At 36.0% G+C, this 24,376-nt stretch overlaps 1 protein-coding gene across 1 annotated transcript in view; it reads left to right on the forward strand.

Annotated features, from left to right (window-relative positions):
- Window positions 1–24,376, forward strand: part of DNAH9 (dynein axonemal heavy chain 9) — an 858,849-nt gene that overhangs the window by 309,781 nt on the left and 524,692 nt on the right. The window contains exons 28-29 of the mRNA XM_044675179.1: window positions 1,975–2,132; window positions 11,422–11,560. Coding sequence (XP_044531114.1) covers window positions 1,975–2,132; window positions 11,422–11,560 — 297 coding nt within the window. The remainder of the gene's footprint in view (window positions 1–1,974; window positions 2,133–11,421; window positions 11,561–24,376) is intronic.

The following is a 24,376-nucleotide window of genomic DNA, read 5'->3' on the forward strand; positions in this document are numbered from 1 at the left end:
TGTTTTGAGAGCTATTACAAAGGTGAAATTGGCACACTTTGGTAACAGTTTGGATATGGGGAGTGAGAGATAATGAGGAATCTAAGATGATTTCTAGGTTGTGATCCTGAGAGACTGAGAAAATGGCGTTGCTCTTTACAGTAATAGGGAAAGTAGGAGACAGGAAGGCTTTGGGGTGGGGGTGGGGAGTGGAAGATAATAATTTGTGTTTTGAACACAGTGAATTTAAGGTGTCTACTGGACATCCAGTTTGAGATGTTGGAAAGGCACTTGAAATGTGAGATTGGAGCTCAGTAGAAAGATTGGGGCAGGACAGGTAGATTTGGGAATCATCACCATAGAGATGGTAATTAAATCAATGGGAGTTGATGAGATCACCAAGTAAGAGTCTAGGACCATAACTGTGAATGTATGCCACACATGCCAAAAAAAAGCATACAGAGATCTCTCTCTGGGCACATATTTGTTGCCTCCAAAGTTCTTTTCTAGAAAGGCAGAGGGACTCAGATCAAGCTGCTTCCTTCCCATAATCCACCAGTCTGTCGACATTTTTTTCACTTGACCTGCCCAACAGCCCAATGAGAGCTCTTACTCACTCCCCTGTCTGGGATAAGATAGGTAGGTCACAGGCAGCAGAGCCGGAGGGGAGCAGAGCACTCACTCCTCTCCCTAACCCTAACTCTAAATTCACTTAAAACACTAACTCTAAATTTGTTTATAACCCTAATCCTAACCCTAATCCTGAGGACATTTTTTTTCATTTCACCCACCCCTCTGCCCACCAGCCCAATGGGAGCACTTTCTTCCTCCTCTGTCTGGGGTGAGGGATGTGGTGCAGGGAATGAATGGTCCTTGGTCTTTAGGTGTGGGGGCAGGGCATGGCACACAGTCTCTAAAAAGTTCATCATCACTGACCTAGGATAGCTACATCCTCTGAGAGACATCTACAGTAATAAAGTGTGATCTAAAGGAGAATCCAGCAAAAGAGACTGAAGGATCAGATAAATAGGAAGAAAACTAGGGTAGAGTGGTCTACTGAAAAACTAGAGAAGAGAAAATATCAAGGGAGAGAGAGTGATTGATCAACAGTGTGACAGGTCAAGGAGAATGAGGATTGAAAAAAGGCCATTGGATTTGACAACTGAGATTATTAGTATTTTTGGGGAAAGTAGTTCTGGTGGCATAATAAGGTCAGAGGTTGTAAGAAGAGAGTGAGAGGAAAAAAAGAGGAGACACCTATCATAAACAGCCTCTTCAAGGTCTTAGCTATAAAAGGTAGAGGACATATAGATAGGAGTTGTCAGAATTTGTATGATCAAAAAGGAAGGAAGGAAGGAAGGAAGGAAGGAAGGAAGGAAGGAAGGAAGGAAGGAAGGAAGAAAAACTTAATTCCAGAGAATGAACCTTTCTTTACTATTGGGTGGAAACCATATACAATTCACCCAAGATCAAGAAAGAAGGAGACAACCAAATGCAATGGATTATTGTCATACTACATGTATCACACATCCAATGATTAGGATCACAGATTTAGACCTAGAAGAGGCTTTAGAGATACCTGGATCAATTCCCTCATTTTAGAGGTAAGAAAACTGAAGCTTAGAGATTTAGTTAATTTGCCCAAAGTCACCCATGTAACAAATTGATATTTAAACTCATATCATTATATGACTCTAAATCTAGTATTTATTTAAACATTGCATCTCACACTAAGAAAAAAGTGTATATTTGTGTATACACATTTATATACATATGTTACAAATATATATATGTGTGTGTGTGTGTGTGTGCGTGTATGTATGTGTTGAAGGCATTAGAGACCCAGTATTTTAGGCCAGTCAAGATCTGAACTCTGAAGAGAAATAATCATATTGTGTACAGGAAGGGCCAACTTCTACTGACAGAATGGTATCTGAATTATCCCAACTAAAGTCATCCATTGCATTGATTATGAAGTGCTTGGTTTTTTACCAGGTAAAAAGTATTCAAGATGCAATCAGGGATAAGAAGCTGCATTTCAATTTCCTTGGAGAGGAGATTAAATTGAATCCCTCAGTGGGAATCTTCATCACTATGAACCCAGGATATGCTGGCCGTACAGAGCTTCCAGAGAACCTCAAGGCTCTCTTCAGGTACATTTCATAGTTTTTAAGGCACAATTACATTTTATAGTGAGTATAAGTTCTGGTTATCTTTCAGGAGAATCTTATATGATACACAATCATGATTATACTACTCTCATACTCCTACCCCCATTTAATTTGTCCATTGGTTTTTCTATTGTCTCAAACATTACAATCCTTATCCTTCCTACAACTGACTTTTTCAGCTTTACTTCCTACTGTTGTGCTTTAACACCCTTCATACAATCTACATTGTCCTTCCCCAAATACATTTCTCATTTGTCCTTCCCTGAATACAACCTGTTTTCTCATCTCCACATCTTTGCTCGTTTTGAGGCCTAAGAATGTTTTCTTACCACTGGTCCCATAGCTCTATTTTCTGACAGTCCTTCACAGACTGTTTCATGAAGTCTTCTCTGATTAATCCAGTAAGAAGAAATCTTTTATTACTCTTAAATATCATAACACTTTTTACTCCTTTTATTTCACTGTTGCATTCTATGCTGTTTTTTTTAATATTTAAATATTTTATATGTTTAGAAAAATTTTCCATGGTTACGTGATTCATGTTTTTACTTTCCCCTTCACCCCCCCTTAAAGAACCTCCTATATCCAATGCACATTTCCACTGGTTTTAACATGTGTTATCAATCAAGACTTATTTACATATTATTGATAGTTGCATTGGTGGGGTCTTTTCGAGTCTGCATTCCCCAATCATGTCAGCATCAACCCATGTGTTCAAGTGGTTGTTTTTCTTCTGTGTTATCACTTCCGTAGTTCTTCCTCTGAATGTGGGTAGCATTCTTTTCCGTAAATCCCTCAGAATTGTCCTGGGTTACTAGGACAGTTACTGCTAGAACAGAAGACCATTACATTCAATTTTACCACAGTGTATCAGTCTCTGTATATAATGTTCTTCTGGCTCTGCTCCTTTCACTCTGCATCAATTCCTGGAGGGCTTTCCAGTTCACATGGATTTCCTCCAGTTTATTATTCCTTTGAGCGCAATAGTATTCCATCACCAGCATATACCACAATTTGTTCACCCAATTGAAGGGCATACCCTTGATTTCCAGTTTTTTGCCTCCATAAAAAGCGAGGCTACAAATATTTTTGTACAAGTCTTTTTATTTATGATCTCTTTGGGGTACAAACTCGGCAATTCTATGGCTGGATCAAAGGGCAGGCAGTCTTTTAGAGCTGTTTGGGCATAATTCCAAATTGCCATCCAGAATGGTTGGATCAGTTCACAACTCCACCAGCAATGCATTAATGTCCCAATTTTACCACATCCCCTTCAACATTTATAACTCTCCCCTGCTATCATTTTAGCCAATCTGCTAGGTGTGAGGTGATACCTCAGAGTTGTTTTCATTTGCATTTCTCTAATTATTAGAGATTTGGAACACTTTCTCATGTGCTGATTGATAGTTTTGATTTCTTTATCTGAAAATTTCCAATTCATGTCCCTTGCCCATTTATCTATTGGGGAATGGCTTGATTTTTTGTACAATTGATTTAGCTCCTTCTATATTTGAGTAATTAAACTTCTGTCAGAGTTTTTTGTTATAAAGATTTTTTCCCAGTTTCTTGTTTCCCTTCTGATTTTGGCTGCATTGTTTTTGTTTGTACAAAAGCTTTTTAGTTTAATATAATCAAAACCATTTATTTTACATTTTGTAATTTTTTCTAACTCTTGCTTGGTTTTAAAATTTTCCCTTTCTCATAGATCTGACAACTTTACTATTCTGTATTCACTTAATTTACTGTTAAATTAAAGTTTCCCTCTTTATGTTCAGGTCATTCACCCATTCTGAATTTATCTTGGTGTAGGGTGTGAGATGTTGATCTAAAATTAATCTCTCCCATATTGTTTTCCAATTTTCCCAACAGTTTTTGTCAAATAGTGGATTTTTGTCCTCAACGATGGACTCTTTGGGTTTATCGTACACTGTCTTGCTGACCTCACTTACCTCAAGTCTATTCCACTGATCCTCCCTTCTGTCTCTTAGGCAGTACCATATTGTTTTGATGACCACTGCTTTATAGAATAGTTTAACATCTAGTACTGCTAGGCCAACCTTCCTCCACATTTTTTTTCACTATTTCCCTTGATATTCTTAATCTTTTGTTCTTCCAAATAGACTTTGTTATAGTTTTTTCTAATTCAGTAAAAAAGTTTTTGGTAGTTTGATAGGTATGGCACTAAATAAGTAAATTAATTTGGGTAAAATGGTCATTTTTATTATGTTAACTCATCCTACCCATGAGCAATCAATGTTTTTCCAATTGTTTAGATCTAGTTTCAATTACTTGGAAAGTATTTTGTAGTTGTATTCATATAATTCCTGTGTTTGTTTTGGTAGATAGATTCCTAAATATTTTATATAGTCTAGGCTGATTTTAAATGGTGTTTTTCTTTCTACCTCTTGCTGCTGTGATGTGTTGGAAATATATAGAAATGTTGTTGATTTATGTGCATTTGTTTTGTATGCTGCAACTATGCTAAAGTTGTTCATTATTTCCACTAGCTTTTTAGTTGATTCTTTAGGATTTTTTAAGTATGCCATCATCATCTGCAAAAAGTGATAGCTTAGTCTCCTCATTGCCTATTTTAATAACTTTAATTTCTTTTTCTTCTCTAATTGCTACTGCTAGTGTTTCTAGTATAATGTTAAATAATAGAAGTGATAATGGGCATCCTTGTTTCATGCCTGATCTTATTGGGAAAGCTTCTAATTTATCCCCATTGCATATGATGCTTGTTGATGGTTTAAGATATATACTGTTTATTATTTTTAGGAAAGGCCTTTCTATTCCTATACTTTCTAGTGTTTTCAATAGGAATGGATGTTGTATTTTGTCAAAGGCTTTTTCAGCATCTATTGAGATAATGCTGTGTTATTTGTTGTTTTGCTTTTTGATGTAGTCAATTACGTGAATGGTTTTCCAAATGTTGAACCATCCTTGGATTCCTGGTATAAATCCCACCTGATCATAATGAATAACCCTCATGGTCTGTTTAAGATTTTGCATCTATGTTCATTATGGAGATTGGTCTGTAGTTTTATTCTCTCTTTTTGATCTACCTGGCTTTGGGATCAGTACCATATTTGTATCATAAAAGGAATTTGGTAGAATTCCTTCTTTGCTTATTATGTCAAATAGTTTGTATATGTATTGGAATTAGTTGTTCTTTGAATGTTTGATAGAATTCACTTGTGAATCCATCTGGTCCTGGGGATTTTTTCTTTGGGAGTTCTTTGATGGCTTGTTCAATTTCTTTTTCTGATATGGGATTAAGTATTCTATTTCTTCTACTGTTAATCTAGGCAATTTATATTTTTGTAAATATTCATCCATCTCACCTAAGTTGCTATATTTAATGCCATATAATTGGGCAAAATATTTTTTAATTATTGCCTTGATTTCCTCTTCATTAGAGGTGAGGTTTTCCTTTTTGATCTTTGATACTGATGATTTGGTTTTCTTCTCTCCTTTTTTTAATTAGATTGACCAGTACTTTGTCAATTTTCTTTGTTTTTTCAAAGTACCAAAGTACCAGCTTCTAGACTTATTTATTAATTCAAGAGTTATTTTACTTTCAGTTTTATTGGTTTCCCTCCCCTTTAATTTTTGTAATCTCTAATTGTGCCTTTAGCTGAGGGTTTTTAATTTGTTCCCTTTCTAGTTTTTTAATTTGCATGCCCATTTATTAATCTCTGCCCTCCCTAATTTGTTAATATATGCTCTAAAGGATATAAATTTTCCCCTGAGTACTGCCTTAGCTGCATCCCACAGAGTTTGGTAGGATGTCTTATCATTGTCATTCTCTTCAATAAAATTATTGATTGTTTCTATGATTTCTTCTTTATCTAACTGGTCCTGGAGAATCATATTATTTAATTTCCAATTAGTTTTTGGTTTGCCTGTCCATGTGCCCTTACTAATTATTATTGCATTCTGATCCGAGGTTACATTTATTATTTCTGTTCTTTTGCATTTGTTTGTGATGTTTCTATGCCCTATAACGTGGTCAATCTTTGTGAATGTACCATGTGCAGCTGAAAAGAAGTTGTATTCCTTTTTGTCCCTATTTATTTTTCTCCACATATCAATTAAATCTAATTTTTCTAGCATTTCATTCATCTCTCTTATCTCTTTCTTATTTATTTTTGGTTTGATTTATCTAGATCTGAAAGAGGAATATTTAGATCTCCCACTATTATGGTTTTACTATCTATTTCCTTCTTGTGCTCGGCCAGTTTCTCCTTTAGGAATTTGGATGCTATACCATTTGGTGCATACATGTTGAGTACTGTTATTTCTTCATTCTCTTCACTGCCTTTTATCAGAATGTAATTACCTTCCCTGTCTCTTAATCATATCTATTTTTACTTTGGCTTTGTCAGAAATCATGATCACCACTCCTGCCTTCTTTTTCTCATTTGAAGCCCAAAAGATTTTGCTCCCGTCCCTTACCTTAAACCTGTGTATGTCCACCCACCTCATATGTGTTTCTTGTAAAAATCATATGAAAGGATTTTGGTTTCTAAACCACTCTGCTATTTGCTTCTGTTTTATGGGCGAGTTCATCCCATTCACATTCACAGTTATAATTATCAGTTGTGTATTCCCCAACATTGTGGTATCCTCTCCTAGTTCTACCTCTTCTTCTTATGCTATTTCCTTTTAAACCATTTTTTTTGTTTTATAGCAGTCCCCCTTGTCCCCTCCCTTGATTCAATTCCCTTTCCTCCCCTTCCCTTTATTGTTCCCCTCTTTTCATTTTTTAAGGCCTAATGAATTCCTACCACACTCTCCTCCCTTCCCTTTTTTGACCTACCCACTCCCCTGCTCCCCTTGGTTAATCCCTTCTGACTTTCTTAATAGGGTTAGATAGAATTCTATATCCCAATGGATAAAGCTACTCTTTCCTCTCAGGGTTAATTCTGCTGAGAGTAAGGTTTAAATATTTCCTCTTAATGCTCTCTTCCTCTTCTTATAATAGTATTCATCCCCTCCCCTTCCCATCCCCTCTTAGTGTGGTATAGAATATCCTTTTTTTCTTATTTATTCAAGTTTCTCTTGGAGTCATCTACTATACACCCCCACTCTTTTTCCCCCCACACTTTGTCATCTTAGACCATTTAGTGCTCCAACCTCTCCCTAGAAGAATAATTCTTCTAATTACTACAATAGTGAATACCGTTTTAGAAAATTACACCTAACATTTCTCCATATAGGAATACAAATAATTTGATCTTATTAAAGCCCTTAAAAAGGCAAATTTAAAAATAAGGGTTTTCTTTCTTTCCCCTCTTTCTTATTTACCTTTTCATGTTTCTCTTGATTTTTGTGGTTGGATATCAAACTTTCAATTTAGTCCTGGTCTTTTCTGTGCAAATACTTGGAAATCTTCTATCTTGTTGAATGCCCTTTTCCCCTGGAAGTATCCTTGGTTGTAGAACCAGTTCTCTTGCCTTTCTGAATATTGTATTCCAAGCCTTGTGGTCTTTTAGTGTGGAGGCTGCCAGATCCCGTGTGATCCTGATTGGTGCTCCTTGATATCTGAATTGTCTCTTTCCAGCTTCTTGTAATATTTTTCTTTTACTTGGGAAGCTCTTGAATTTGGCTATTTTATTCCTGGGGATTGTCTTTTTCAGGGTTTAGTGTAGAGGGTGATCTATGGATCCTTTCAATGTCTATATTGCCTTCTTATAGTAGAACTTCAGGGCAGTTTTGCTGAATAATTTCTTTTAGTATGGAATCCACATTTCTACTAATTTCTGCTTTTTCAGTAAGACAGATGATTCTTAAATTGTCTCTTCTAGATCTATTTTCTTGATCTGTCAATTTCTCACTGAGATATTTCATGTTTCTTTCTATTTTATCAGTATTTTGACTTTGTTTTATTTGTTCTTGCTGTCTTGAGAGGTCATTAGCTTCTACTTGCCCAATTCTTGTCTTTAGAGACTGGTTTTCTGCTATAATCTTTTGATTTTCCTTTTTGATTTGGTCTTTCCTGTTTTCCAGCTGTTTAATTTTGTTTTCCAAATGGGAATTACTGTCTTTTAACCTGTTAATTTCATTTTGGGCTATTTCCCACTTCTCACCAAATCTCTTCCATCTTTCTCATGATCTCAGATTTGAACTCTTCGAGAGCTTGTGACCAATTTTCATTTTTGGGGGAAGGTTTGGATGTGATTACTTGTTTGTTCTCCTCTGCTGTTTGCTCTGTTGTATGGACTTTTTTTGTGTAAAAGTTGTTGAGTTTTAAAGATTTCTTCTTGATCTTTCTCTTTTGAGGTTCTTATACCTGGCTTGCTATTATTATTATTTTTTTTTCTCAGTCAGAAGTCTGGGTGAGGCAGACAGACTCTCTGCCTATCCTATTGAGCTGTGGAGCAGCTTTTGTCTGAGTCACAGCACTATGGGCCCTCTCAGCTTTGTCCTCACACCCAGAGTCAGTCTGCATTCTTTACTCTCCTGAGGTCTCAAGTCTAGTTTTTCTCAGAGTCAAGCCACATGGTGGTCCCCTTGCTTGCTCCTCTGCCTGAAGCTCCTTTTACTGTCTCAGGGAGCTGCTTCTACAGTCATGCACCCCTCTGCACCGGTTCCCCATCCAAGGTGAGTGCCTGTGCTCAATATCCACACCTGTGCTCAAGGTCTGTGTTCAAAGTCCATTTCTTTAGCCTCTTGGGGTCTTAAGTCTTGCTGCTCTCAGGAGCAGGCCCTGGTGATCCCAGGTAGCTTCCAAGAACTTAATGAATGCCCCAAACTTGGTCTAATTCTTATGAGCTGGCTTTGGTACTGTAAGTGTTGTGGGGGTGAGGGGATTAATCAGCTCACATTTTAGTGAGAGTTATTTCACCCGCTTATAGCATGGAAATGCCCCGATCCTATGTACCTTCAATGCTGTGCCCTGTTGTGGGGTCCCTTCATTCATCTGGATTTTTTTTATGTCTTCTTGAGGAGTCCTATATGTGTGGGTTAGGAGAGGTTAAGTAGTGGCTACTCTGCCACCAACTTAACTCAGAAATCATTTTATGCTGTCTTAATAGTTATTTGTACACATATCTTGACTCTAGTAAGCTAAGCTCCTGGAGTGCAAGGACTACATCACATTCTCCCATCTTTTATAAAAAACCCCAATCCCTGCTAGGTATTTAGCATAGGAGGTATAGAAATGGACAATCTTGCCTTCAAGGAGATTAAATAACTCTAATATAACTTTTAAGTGATAAAAGTTATAAAAATGAAATTCAAGAGTGAGGTCAGGGAAACTCAAGAGATTCTAATAGAGACAGGTTATGTTTAGCAGTACAGTGAAGGTATATGGAATAAATAGCATCTGAGATGGTCCTCAAAAGTGAAAGAATGCCAACATTTAGAAAAAAGGAGAAAACACAAATCTGTTTTAGGAATGGAGAACAGCATGAAAAAAGACACAGAATCAATATAAGAAGTACAAAACTGAGAATCACAAACATTCTAATGCCCAGTTTTTTTACTATTTTGTTTTTAAGATTATAGATTATATTCAAAGTATAATATTGTGACATAAGAGTGGAATGGTCAGCTAGACATGGGTTGTGGAGAGCTCTGAATAACAGACAAAGGAACAAGTGTAATAAGCATTCAGTGAAGTACATGAATGAAAAATAAAAAGGATCTCTCTAACACTAGAAAGAAATATGATTTACTATTCCCTGCTAAAACCCTCTTCCAGTGCATCATCATAGCATGAAGGTGACTGGTTCCTTGAAGGCTTAGCAGAGCAAAAGCACAAATAAGAAAAACTTAAGTAGAAGCTTGGAAACAAAGTAAGTTTTGAGAATATCATCAATGGTTATCTAAGTTCATCAGCTTAGAGACTTGCCTAGAACATTAAGGTTTAATGAGTTGTTCAGGGTCACATAATATGTCAAGTCTTTTTGACCCTGAGGCCAGATCTTTCTACTACTAATGCTATTTTTCTGTGATAAACATCCAAGTTTTTTCAAAGTTTTGTATTAGGAGTTTATTCTACCACTAACTGGTTATGTGGCTCTCAATGTCATTTCAACTTTTTAACACTATTTCATCTATAAAGTAGGGATATTGGATTAGGTCAGGAGTACGTAGCAGTTTATTCATGAACAACAAGTCAGTAGCATATTCTGACATGGTCAACTGTGGAGCCATAGCCATTGACCATGTCCTACTTTTTGTGTTTAACTGGAATGTGAAAGAAGAAAAAGGTAAGATCTTTAGTTCACTGGCATTTCATGGGAGGATTCATGGATAAGTATTGGTATGCATTTCTACTACAGCCTCAGCCTGTCACCCAAAGCCATTTCCTGCAGAGAAGCCTAAAATGCCAGCAGCTAATAACCTATACTAGTCCCTGTTTCCTATGGTTTACAGATAGAAATTGTTCATCAAGAGCTTTCTCTAGAAAGGAATAAATGAAACTTTGTGTGTATTATACAACACTTGTGGTAGATTTAGAGAAGGTGTGCTACCAAAGATGAGAAGTAATGAGAGAGATGAGAGAGAAGATGATGATGCTATTGAATGAATCAGAATTCTACTGTGACAACTTTGTTATATAGAACCAGACATAATAAAATGCAATGATATTCATTAAAAGGACAGTTCTACTTAGAGTCTATTACAGAACTCAAAACAAGCTTTACACCTCAAGTTCTTTGTATGCAGCAACAATTTCAGAGACAAAAGAACTTGAGTCTTTTTATGGAGTTAGTAGTGTACATGGCTAACTACATTTCTATTCATTTCTCTTTGTATAAAGGTCAAAAAAGAAATAGCTCTTGGGAGTCAGTCAGATGCTGACTATCATGGGTAAGGAATTCAGGAAATGAAAGTCTTGGAAGTGCTTTGTTTTAATAAATCACCCTAGACCAGTGTCTAGAACTTTTTAAAGAGGGGGCAAAAGGAAAGGAAATGCTCAACTCTTTCAAAGTTTCATTGTATTATATCCTACTCATTATATTAGTCAGATTAGGAATAATGTCACCCAGCCCGATAGAACATTTCAGGGGGCCCCACCTGGCCCACCGTAGACTGCCCTAGACAACTGTGACCAAAAGATATGGATATGGAAACACTATTCTATTTTCAAATATTTCCAGAGAAAGATATACTATCCTTTCACTCAATGGCCAAATCCAGTTGCTGTACCCTGACTATTTTTCTTTATATCTCACTTTAACTCCTCCCATTGCAACTTAAGATATTTTGTCTTGTTTTAGCTCTAAAATGGTCTCATTACTTCTCTGTCTGTATTTAGGCCTTGTGCTATGGTTGTGCCAGATTTTGAATTGATCTGTGAAATCATGTTGGTCGCTGAAGGATTCATTGAGGCATGTTCACTGGCCAAAAAATTCATTACCCTTTATCAGCTTTGCAAAGAGCTCCTCTCCAAACAGGTAAGTTCTCTAACAAGTAGGTTAAAGAAAAGACCTTTGAGTAATACTACCACCATTTTTTGTGATTGCTACAACCATAAGTTTCCATATTTATTTTTTTTAAATCCTTACCTTCTGTCCTAATAACAACTCTAAGACAGAAGGGCAAGGGTTAGGCAAACAGAGTTAAGTGATTTGCCTGGGGTCATACAGCTAGAAGTGTTCTGATGTCATATTTGAACCGGGGTCCTCCTTGATTCCAGGTCTGATCCACTGTGCCACCTAGTTATCTTCCATACCTTTTTGAAACATAACGCTGCTCCCCTAATATGTGTATTTCTTTTGAAGAGAATACACTTTTCTGTTGTCTGTATTCCAGTCATTGGTTTTATCCCATGAATTTTTATATCTATAAAATTACTTCATCTCTTTATTTTATAGTCTGAGAGCAATCAGGTATCTGATTCAGCCAAATTGCTTTCTGATTACTCCATACATAAGCCTACATCTCTAATTTCTGTGCTTTTGTACTAGCTATCTCCCATTCATAGAATATATTCCCTCCTCATCTCCATCTTTTTCTTCAAAACTCAGCTCAATTATCATTCTGCATGAAGCCTTTCCTGATCCCTCAATTACTAGGGCCCTCCATCCCTAAATGTTGTTTAACTACTTTGTCATTTTAGTCTCTTTAAATTTATTCTGTGTATATGTAATATAATATAATATAATATATGATATGATGTATATGTGTATGTATATATGTATATATATAAGATTGTTTCATTCTTTGTATTTGTATCCCAAGCAGTTTCTATGCTTGACACATAGTATTGTGATAAACATTTGCTGATTGATGTCCAAAACTCACCTTTCTTCAGAACTTCCCAATTTCTTCTGATGTAACAAAAATTCTTCCATTCACTCAGCTCCACAAATTTAGGAATATTTTTAACTTGTCAGTTTCTCAATCCACATATCCAGTTAGTTGCCAAATCTTGTCCTTTTGTCCTCTACGACATTCCTCACATTTTATTGTTCTCTCTGTAGTCATTCATACAACCACCAACCTAGTTGAGGTCCATAACTACTTTTGCCTAGAACATTGCACAGACCTCCTAAACTGCCTCAGATCTTTCCTCAGTAATGTCCATGCTGCACATAGATGCCTAAGTGATTTTCCAAAGGTACATTTCAGTAAACTATAATGGCTCCCTTTCACCTCTAGAATTAAATAAAAAAATCTTATGTGAAGTTAAAGCCTTTTACTACCTGGCCCAACTTACCCTTTCCTGCTTTATTATTTATGCATTATACCCTTTCCCAGGGAAGGGAAGAATATTTGCATAGTGCCTACCAGACACTGTGCTAAGCATTTTATTATTTTATTATTGTTAAGTACTTACATTATTATGACATGCTTTTAATTTTAAGCACTTGATTTGAACCTCACAATAACCCAGAAATGTGCTATTACTATCTCCATTTTACAAATATGGAAAGTGAAATAGATTTATTTATTTATTTGTTATTTATTTAGGTTAATTGATTTACCCAGGGTCACATCATAAGGATCTGAGGCCAGATTTTAATTCAGTTCTTCTTGATTCGAGACCCATGATCTATCCACTGTCTTGAGCAAGTTGGTCTCACGTACGGAGCTAAACTGGCTTTTGTGCTGTGTTCCTTACCCATATGCCATTTCCCATCTCTGTGCTTTTGTATTCATCACCCAGGCCTGAAATGCTTTTACTCCCCACCTCATCTTCTTAGAATTGTCTATTTCCTTCCAAACCTAAGTGATGATTGACCTTGTCCTTTTCCCTTTAGCTACTAGTGCTCTCTACTTCAACATTTCATTGTATTTATTTTGTATATGATTATATAGCTATACCATCTCCCTAGAAAGAATATGTCTGTCCTTTGAAGGCAGGGACTGTTTCATTTTTGTCTTTATTTCCTTATATCTACCACAGGATTTTGTTTATATAAAAGGAGAAATCAGTAGGCTACTTCTAATTTTCAGATTATATAATATTAGAATTAATTGATATTTGAAAGTTTAATGGAATTCTCTTATAAACTTATTTAGTTCAGGATTATTTTTTCTGAGTTCATTAATACTTTATTCCATTTACTTTTCTGATCTTGGTTAATTTAAGTACACTATTTCTGTTTTGTTAACCTGGGAATTTTATATTTTCTAATATTCACCTTTTGCATTTGTTATTAGATTTGGGTTAATAGTTGAGCAAAATAGTTTTAAATTTATTTCCTTTTCATCTATTGTGAATTCTTCTTTTTCATTTTTGATCTCTGATAATTTGATTTTCTTTGTTTTAAAAAATCATATTAATTAATTTTCCCAAAAAATAACTTCTAGCATTATTTATTAATTCAAAGATTTTGAAAATTATTTTGATTTTAGTTTTTTTAGTCTTTTCTTTGCATTTCAGTATTAGGGTTTTTAATTTGATGGTTTGGGTGTTTGTTTCTTCATTTATCTTTTCTTTCTCTCATTTGTTGATGGAAATATTAAGAATTATAAATTTGCAAATAAGGACTACTTTGGCTGTATCACTCAAATTTTGTTTTTTGTCTCATTGTTGTTAATGTCTAACTATGTGTTGTGTCTATGATACTTTAATTCAACAATTTTTTAGGATTATTATTTAGTCACTAATCAATTTTAAACCATTCTACAGAGACCTTTTATGAATATATATTTAATATGCTGGGATCTCTAAAGGGTATATTTTAATGTTACTAGGTTATTTACATTTGTGAGGCATTGTAAGACATAGTAGATTTTTATAAAAGTGCTAGGTACAATATATGTGTCTGTGACTGTATACATACATACACATGTACATATACAAATTCATATATATGTATATATTGGTGTAAATTCCTTCCTATTCCCATACCATAGTATAATGTAAAATGTAATATGATATAATATCAAGAGCATATATATAATATAAAATGTATACATAATACATATGATGTAAAGATATAATGTAAAAATGAGGACCATGAAGGCAGTATTAGAATTAGGAACTTCAGAGTGGTTTAAAATGTTTGTAATAACAACCTACCTCTATTCACTGTTCTTCCTTTCCTTGCACCCAGTTTAATCTGAACTGGATGCTTAGTTACCTATATCCCTTCCCAGAAAGATAAGTATTCCCATCTTGCTCCAACCCCTAGCTCATTACACAGCACAATCTTCCCTTCCTGGTTTGTATTGTTAATGAGAAAAGTAAAATTAAAATTATTTTTCAAGGGTTTCCTTCATCTTTTTCTCTTTTTGGTGTTTTCTAATATACATAATATTTTACTAAATGAAATCTAATATCCATTAAGCACATAGCATGTGTAAGGCCCTGAACTAATTTTTATAAAGGTGCCATGCAGAGTATATAAATATAAATAGATATGGATCTAGGTATAGATATAGACATATAAGTATGTATGTGTATATACATATATGTTTTATGTAGTATATGTATATATGTAATATGGCTGTGTTTGAATGTGTCTATGTATATGTGTTTTTCTGTATGTGTGTGTGCATGTTTGTGTATGTATGTATGTGTGTGTATACTCCTCTCTATTCCCATTCAATAATTGCCAGAGATTTGTCATACCTAACTTTTCTAAAATTCTGTTACAGGGGTCGGCAACGTATGGCTCTTTCTGCAGGAGCCATAAAAGTCAATTTTTTTTCAGGCACTGTTACAGGAGCGCACACTATGAGCACTGTACAGCTCTCGCGAAATTACATTTTAAAAAATGTAGCATTTATGGCTCTCACAGCCAAAAAGGTTGCCGACCCCCATTCTATTAGATCCTTAACTTGTTTTTCTGTGAGCTTGGTTAGCTCTGAAAGGGACAAACTGAACACTCTCACTATTATAGTTTTATGTGTATTTCTCCCCTATAACTTGTTTAGTATTTCCTTCAAGTATGCAAATGCTATACATTTGGTGCATATATAACAAATATGCACTCTGAAGATTTCCTGTTTGTCTATTCATCAAATCTATCTTCGAAGTTGCCTTGTCTGAGATCATGATTACAATCCCTACTCCTTTTTTTTTTTTTTTGTATTCTGCTAAAGAATAACAGATTTTACTCACAAAAATCAATTGGTTCTTCTTAAAATTTTTTGAAGTTTTGTTTTCCTTTGTCAAATAGAATAATTGCAACACTGCTTTTTTGGATTCACTTGATATATAGTCAATGTTTTCAATACCTCAGCTTGATTTCATGCAGTTGATTATAGAAGTTTGGGTTTTTTATCCAATTTGTTATTCTTTTTCCCTTTATAGGATGATTTAATCTATTTATATTTAAAGGTATGACTTAGGTTTCTATTTTTCTTCATCTATCTCTAGTACTGAGGGCTTTTTCCAAATTATGATTTACTCCTCTTCTGCTATAAATATAACATGTGGTTCTTTCAGGTATTCTAATTGAAATCTCTTTAAGTTGGCCCTGTTCTCCCTAGCTCTCATCCATAAACTCTCCCTCTTGTTTCTTCTTTCCTTTTAAGGTTTTGAAGATTAGTTCTTTTTTCTCTGCTTTTTGTTACTTTTACCTACCCTTCTTTTTAACTCTGTCAAGTAGATTCATCCTTCCACACCTTTTCTTCAACTAAATCTGTTTATTAAGTTGCTTTTGCACTCCTTTCCAAAAAGGATTTCTCTCATTCTCTTCATTACCCATCTTCTCTTTCTGTCTACTCTGGAACCTTATTTTCTGATTCATGGCCTCTTTCTGGTCTTTCTGTTTTCTCTGTATTCATCATACAACTAAATCTTCCAAATAATCTATTCTAAATTTCTATTCTAGCTATTCTAGTTTTTTCCCCTGCTGTGTAGAGCTTCTCCTATGGATTCCCTTTTTCCATCATGTCTCATTCACAGAATAATGCCAAATATCACAGGAGTCAGAGAACCCCATGGTAGGGCCCTTCTGCAAACACATCCATGATTATGTACTCTAACCCTGATCTATACCCTCCCCTGTTTAGCTTTTTTCAACATTTGCCTCAAATCTCTTCCCTGGATCCATGCTCCCCCATTCAACCAAGTGCCAACTTCCCTCAAGAATTCCAATTTCCTTCCATCTTTTTTTTTTGAGTTGTGTCTTTAAGAATGGATATTTTATTTTATTTTATTTTTTAAATAATTTATTAATATTCATTTTTAACATGGTTACATGATTCAAGCTCCTACTTTCCCCTTCACCCCCTGCTGTCACCCCACCCATAGTCGACGCACATTTCCACTGGTTTTAACATGTGTTCTTGTTCAAGACCTATATCCAAATTGTTGATATTTACGTTGGTATGGTAGTTTCGAGTCCACATCCCCAATCATGTCCTCCTCAGCCCATGCATTCAAGCATTTGTTTTTCTTATATGTTTCCTCTCCTGTAGTTCTTCCTCTGAATGTGGGTAGTACTCTTTACCATAAATCTTTCAGAGCTGTCCTGTGTCATTGCTTTCTGCTGGAACAGAAGTCCATTGTATTCGAATTTTACCATAGTATATCAGTCTCTGTGTACAATGTTCTTCTGGCTCTGCTCCTATTGCTCTGCATCAGTTCCTGGAGGTCTTTCTAGTTGACCTGGAACTTCTCCAGTTTATTATTCCTTTGAGCACAATAGTATTCCATCACCAGCATATACCACAATTTGTTCAGCCATTCTCCAATTGAAGGACATACCCTCCTATTCCAGTTCTTTGCCACCACAAAAAGCACAGCTATAAACATTTTCGTACAAGTCTGTTTATCTGTGATCTCTTTGGGGTACAAACCCAACAATGGTATGGCTGGATCAAAGGGCAGGCATTCTTTTATAGCCCTTTGAGCATAGTTCCAAATTGCCAGCCAGAATGGTTGGATCAGTTCACAACTCCACCAGCAATGCATTAATGTCCCAATTTTTCCATATCCCCTCCAGCATTCATTACTCTCCCCTTCTTTCATTTTAGCCAATCTGCTAGGTATGAGGTGGTACCTCAAAGTTGTTTTGATTTGCATTTCTCTAATTATTACAGATTTAGAACACTTTCTCATGTGCTTATTCATACTTTTGATTTCTTTACCTGAAAATTGCCTATTCATGTCTATTGCCCATTTATCAATTGGGGAATGGCTTGATTTTTTATACAATTGCTTTAACTCCTTGGATATTTGAGTAATTAGACACCTGTCAGAGTTTTTGGTTATAAAGATTTTTTCCCCAATTTGTTGTTTCCCTTCTGATTTTGACTACATTGTTTTTGTTTGTACAAAAACTTCTTAGCTTAATATAATCAAAACCATTTAATTTACATTTTGTAATTTTCTCTAACTCTTGTTTGGTTTTAAAATCTTTCCTTTCCCAGAGATCTGACAGGTATACTATTTTGTGTTCACTTAACTTATTTATAGTTTCCCTCTTATATTCAAGTCATTCACCCATTCTGAATTTATCTTGGTGTAGGGTGTGAGATGTTGATCTAAACCTAATCTCTCCCATATTGTTTTCCAAATTTCCCAGCAGTTTTTGTCAAATAGTGGATTCATGTCTCAAAAGTTGGGCTCTTTGGCTTTATCATATACTGTCTTGCTGATGTCATTAACCTCAAGTCTATTCCAGTGATCTTCCCTTCTGTCTCTTAGCCAGTACCATATTGTTTTAATGACTGCTGCTTTATAGTATAGTTTAATATCTGGTACTAATAGGCCCCCTTCCTTCCCATTTTTTCCCATTATTTCCCTTGATTTTCTTGAACTTTTGTTATTCCATATGAAGTTTGTTATACTTTTTCCTAATTCAGTGAAAAAGTTTTTTGGTAGTTTGATAGGTATGGCACTAAATAGGTAAATTAATTTGGTTAGAATGGAAATTTTTATTATGTTAGCTCGTCTTACCAATGAACAATTAATGGCTTAATTAATAATAATTAATAATATTAATAGTTGAGATCCAGTTTTATTTGCTTGGAAAGTGTTTTGTAGTTGTTTTCATATAATTGCTGTGTTTGTTTTGGTAGATAGATTCCCAAGTATTTTATATTGTCTAGGGTGATTTTAAATGGTGTTTCTCTTTCTACCTCTTGCTGCTGTGATGTGTTGGAAATATATAGAAATGCTGATGATTTATGTGCATTTATTTTGTATCCTTCAACTTTGCTAAAGTTGTTGATTATTTCTACCAACTTCTTAGTTGATTCTCTAGGATTTTTTAAGTAGATCATCATATCATCTGCAAAGAGTGATAGCTTAGTCTCCTCATTGCCTATTTTGATACCTTCAATTTCTTTTTCTTCTCTAATTGCTACTGCTAGTGTTTCTAGTACTATGTAGAATAATAGAGGTGATAATGGGCATCCTTGTTTAACTCCTGATCTTATTGGGAAGGCTTCTAATTCATCCCCATTGCATATAATGCTTGTTGATGGTTTTAGGCATATACTGTTTATTATTTTTAGGTAAGGTCTTCAATGAAATTGTTGATTGTTTCTATGATTTCTTCTTTAACAAATTGGTTTTGGAAAATCATATTGTTTAATTTCCAATTGGTTTTTGATTTGCCTATCCAGGTGCCCTTACTAATAATTATTTTTATTGCATTATGTACTGAGAAGGTTACATTTATTATATCTGCTCTTTTGCATTTTTTTTGCAATGATTCTATGCCCTATTACATGGTCAATCTTTGTGAATGTACCATGTACAGCTGAAAAGAAGGTGTATTCCTTTTTGTCCCTATTTATTTTTCTCCACATATCAATTAAATCTAATTTTTCTAGGACTTCATTCACCTCTCTTACCTCTTTCTTATTTATTTTTTGGTGTGATTTATCTAGTTCTGAAAGAGGAATATTTAGATCTCCCACTATTATGATTTTACTATCTATTTCCTTCTTGAGCTCTGCCAGTTTCTCCGTTATGAATTTGGGTGCTATACCACTTGGTGTATATATATTGAGCAGTGTTATTTCCTCATTGTTTATACTGTCTTTAATCAGGATGTAATGTCCTTACCTATCTTTTTTAATCATATCTATTTTTACTTTGGCTTTGTCAGAAATCATAATAGCCACTCCTGCCTTCTTTTTCTCATTTGATGCCCAAAAGATTTTGCTCAAACCCTTAACCTTAAACTTGTGTATGTCCTCCCGCCTCATATGTGTTTCTTGTAGACAACATATGGTAGGATTTTTGTTTTTGATCCACTCTGCTATTTGCTTCCGTTTCATGAGCGAGATCATCCCATTCACATTCAGAGTTACAATTATCAGTTGTGCATTCACTGACATTTTTGTATCCTCCCCTAGACCCACCCCTTCCTTTTACACTATTTTCTTTTAAACTAGTGGTTTGCTTTGAGCTGGTATCCCTTATCCCCTCCCTTGATTGACTTCTCTTTCTGTTCCCTCCCTTGTTATTCCCCTCTTTTTCTCTTTTTTAATCTTTTTTTTTTTAACCCATGTACTTCGGTGTATTGTCTCATAGGTGGAAGATTGGTAAGGGTGGGCAATGGGGGTCAAGTGACTTGTCCAGGGTCACACAGCTGGGAAGTGGCTGAGGCCGGGTTTGAACCTAGGACCTCCTGTCTCTAGGCCTGACTCTCACTCCACTCAGCTACCCAGCTGCCCCTCTTTTTGTTTTTTAAAGGCCTAATGAATTCCCTCCCCCTTCTTCTCCACTTCCTTTTTTTACCTCCCCACTCCCCTGCTCCCTTTGGTTTATCCCTTCTGACTTTCTCAGTAGGGTTAGATAGAGTTTTTTCTTCGAATGGATAATGAAGCTACTCTTCCCTCTCCAGGTTGATTACACTGAGAGTAAAGTTTGATTATTGCCTCTTAATGCTCTCTTCCTCTCCTTCTTATAATAGTATTTATCCTGTCCCCTTCCCATGCCCTCTTTGTGTGTAATAGAATATCCTATTTTTCTTATTTACTCAGATTTCTCTTGGTGTCCCCTACTATTCCCCTCCCCTTTCTCACCCCCCCATGTAATCTTAGACCATTTAGTATCCTGTCCTCTCCCTATGAATTATTCTTCTGGTTGCTATAATAGTGAATATTATAATAGTGAATAGAGTTGACTACAGAGAATTATACATAGCATTTCTCCACTAGTAATACAGATAATTAGATCTTATTTAAGCCCTTAAAGAGTCAAATTTAAAAAATTATGAGTTTTCTTTCTTTTCCCTCTGTTTCTTATTTACCTTTTCATGTTTCTCTTGATTTTTGTGGTTGGATATCAAACTTTCCATTTAGTCCTGGTCTCTTTTGTGCAAAAACTTGGAAATCTTCAATTTTGTTGAATGTCCATACTTTCCCCTGGAAGTATATAGTCAATTTCAATGGATAGTTGATCCATGGCTGAAGGTCCAGCTCTCTTGCCTTCTGAATATCATATTCCAAGCCTTGAGGTCTTTTAGCGTTGAGGCTGCCAGATCCTGTGTGATCCTGATTGGTGCTCCTTGATATTTGAATTGTTTCTTTCTGGCTTCTTGTAAGATTTTTTCTTTTACTTGAAAGCTCTTGAATTTGGCTATTATATTCCTGGGTGTTGACTTTTCTGTGTCCAGTGTAGAGGGTGATCTATGGATCCTTTCAATGTCTATATTGCCCTCTTGTTGTAGGACTTCAGGGCAATTTTGCTGAATAATTTCTTTAAGTATGGAGTCCAAGTTTCTATTAATTTCTGCTTTTTCAGGAAGACCAATGATTTTCAAATTGTCTCTTCTAGACCGGTTTTCTTGGTCTGTCACTTTCTCATTGAGGTATTTCATGTTTCCTTCTATTTTATTAGTCTTTTGACTTTGTTTTATTTGTTCTTGTTGTCTTGAGAGAGTATTAGCTTCTAATTGCTCAATTCTAGTCTTTAGGGACTGGTTTTCCTTTTCAATCTGGTCATTTCTGGTCTTCAGTTGGCTTGTCTCACTTTCCAATTGTGAAATTCTGCCTTTTAAACTGTTATTTTCTTGCCAGATCTCTTCCATCTTCCTCAACATCTCATTTTTTAACTCTTCAATAGCTTGTGACCAGTTTTCATAGTTTGGGGAAGGTTTGGATTCTTGTTTGTCCTCCTCTGTTGTCTGGATTTTCTTTGTGTAAAAGTTGTCGAGTGTTCCAGAGTTTTTCTTGATAATCTTTTTTTTTCTGGGATTCTTGGCTTGCCATTGTTAGCCCCGCCCCTTTTCAGCTTTCTCTTCACACTCAGGGTCTGCCTGCACTTTCTAAGCTCCTGAGGGCTCAGGTCTCCTTGTCCTCAGGGTCAAGCCTCCTGGTAGTACCCGGTCTGCCCCTCTGCCCGAGGCTCCTTCTCAGGGGCTGCTTCCACAGCTGTGCTCCCGTCTGCAGTGGGTCCCCACTTGAGGTCCAAGCCTGCGCTCGAGATCTTTGTCTGCGCCTAAGGCACTGCCTTCACCCACAGAGACATTCGGGAAAGTCCGTGTGCGTTTTTTAGCCACTTGGGGTCCTACGTCCTGCAGCTCTCAGGTACCAGCCCTGGAGCTGCCAGTGACTCACTGGTTGTCCCAATCACGCTTTCACTCTTGTGCATTGGCCTTGGCGCTGTGCATGGTGTGGGGGTTGGTGGAGGGGCTTCTTCCTCTCGCGTTTTAGTGAGAGCTGTTTCACCCCTTCACAGCGTGGAAATGCCTCGGTTCCTTGTACCTTCAATGCTGCACCCCATTGTGGGGTTCCTTCATTCGTCTGGATTCGTTTTTATGTCCCCTTGAGGAGTCCTGTATGCTTTGGTTAGGAGAGATCGAGCAGCTGCTCCTTACTCTGCTGCCATCTTAACTGGAAGTCTCACCTTCCTTCCATCTTGATGAAGGACAAGTAGACTTTTCAAACCCCAAATCCTCCAGGTGACAGACCATTTCTCTTCACTCATAGAATCAGTCATCAGTTGAATCCTTTCCCACAATCAAAATAAGGGTTCTTTCTGCTCCCTACTCCTCCTAAACCAGTGATGGGTAAACTTTTTAAAGGAAAGGAAATGCTCATCTGTCAGTCTGTTTCTAAGGCAACTCTTTCAAAGTTTCATTGTATTGTATCCTACTGATCGTATTCGTCAGATTAAGAATAATGTTGCTAAGCAGAATAGAATATTTCAGGGGGCTTTATCTGGCCTATGGGCCATAGTTTGCCCATCACTGTCCTAAACCATTCGTCTGTAGGCTCTTCAGTTTCTGAGATCATAGACTAGCCTTTGATTTGACTCTGGAAAATCATGCATTCTTGTTTAACCCCTTGCTCTCCTGTCTCCTCTTTCACATACTCTCCCATCTTCTAATATATAGTCTCATAAAATTATTCATTCTGTCCAAATGTCCCTTGTCTGCCTCTTCAATCTTACTTCTGCTAGATTTATACCTTCACACTCATCTTCTTTTTTAAATTTGGAAAGAAGTCTCTGACTCTTTTGTTCTATTTTTGTTTCTATTGTCCTAGAATGGTATATTTATTCTGTCCTATATTTCTATCATTTGAGGTGCTTACTCCTGCATTTCTGTTTGGAGTGTTCAAAAAGCAAATATCTCTTTGATTCTGGTTTTCTTTCTAGACATATTATAGACACTTTTATATTATTGAACATCCGCCTTTTTCCATGTCTGATTAAGTCTAGATTTTCAGAGTATGCCACTCTGGAATGCATTCTGAGCTAACTCATTATTCCATTTCCTCATACTTGTTGGATACAGAATAGTCTCATGTTTTTTGTATTCCTTCCTTTTTATTTGAAGGTCTTTCTCCTCATTGCTTGTAGAACTTTATTGTTTCTAAATTGAATTTTTAAATTTAACTACTATGTGTCTTGGAGTTTGGGGCTTTGGGTTTCTTTTTTTGCTTGTTTCAGTGCAGGAAGTTAATCAGTGAATTATTTCAACTGGTATTTTATTTTCAATATTTAGAAGTTCTAGGTAATTCTCTTCTATTATTTTCTGCACTATAGTCTCAAGGGTTTTTGGCCTGTTGTGTTCTTCTGGGAGGCCAGTGATTCTTAGGTCATCTCTAATGCATTCTCTCTTTGAGATTAGTATGTTTTTCTTAGATTAGTGAACATGTTTTAGTGTTATTGTTTTTTGCTTCTCTTCTTCTAGAATGTCCTTAATTTCCATGGATTTGTATTCCCAACCTATTCTTCTCACTATAATTTCTTTGGTGAATCTTTGTATTGCAGATTCAATTTTTTAAACATTTATTAATATCCATTTTTAACATGGTTACATGATTCATGCTCCTACTTTCCCCTTCACCCCCTGCTGTCACCCCACCCATGGCCGATGCACATTTCCACTGGTTTTAACATGTGTCATTGATCAAGACCTATTTCCAAATTGTTGATAGTTGCATTGGTGTGGTAGTTTCGAGTCTACATACCCAATCATGTCCACCTCAACCCATATATTCAAGCAATTGTTTTTCTTATATGTTTCCTCTCCTGCAGTCCTTCCTCTGAATGTGGGTAGCATTCTTTACCATAAATCCCTCAGAACTGTCCTGTGTCATTGAATTACTGCTGGTACAGAAGTCCATTACATTTAATTTTACCACAGTGTATTGGTCTCTGTGTACAATGTTCTTCTGGCTCTGCTCCTATTGCTCTGCATCAGTTCCTGGAGGTCTTTCTAGTTGACCTGGAACTTCTCCAGTTTATTATTCCTTTGAGCACAATAGTATTCCATCACCAGCATATACCACAATTTGTTCAGCCATTCTCCAATTGAAGGACATACCCTCCTTTTCCAGTTTTTTGCCACCACAAAAAGCACAGCTATAAACATTTTCGTACAAGTCTGTTTATCTATGAT

The sequence above is a fragment of the Gracilinanus agilis genome, chromosome 4 (assembly GCF_016433145.1).
Source record: "Gracilinanus agilis isolate LMUSP501 chromosome 4, AgileGrace, whole genome shotgun sequence".
In the NCBI taxonomy this organism is placed as follows: Eukaryota; Metazoa; Chordata; class Mammalia; order Didelphimorphia; family Didelphidae; genus Gracilinanus; species Gracilinanus agilis.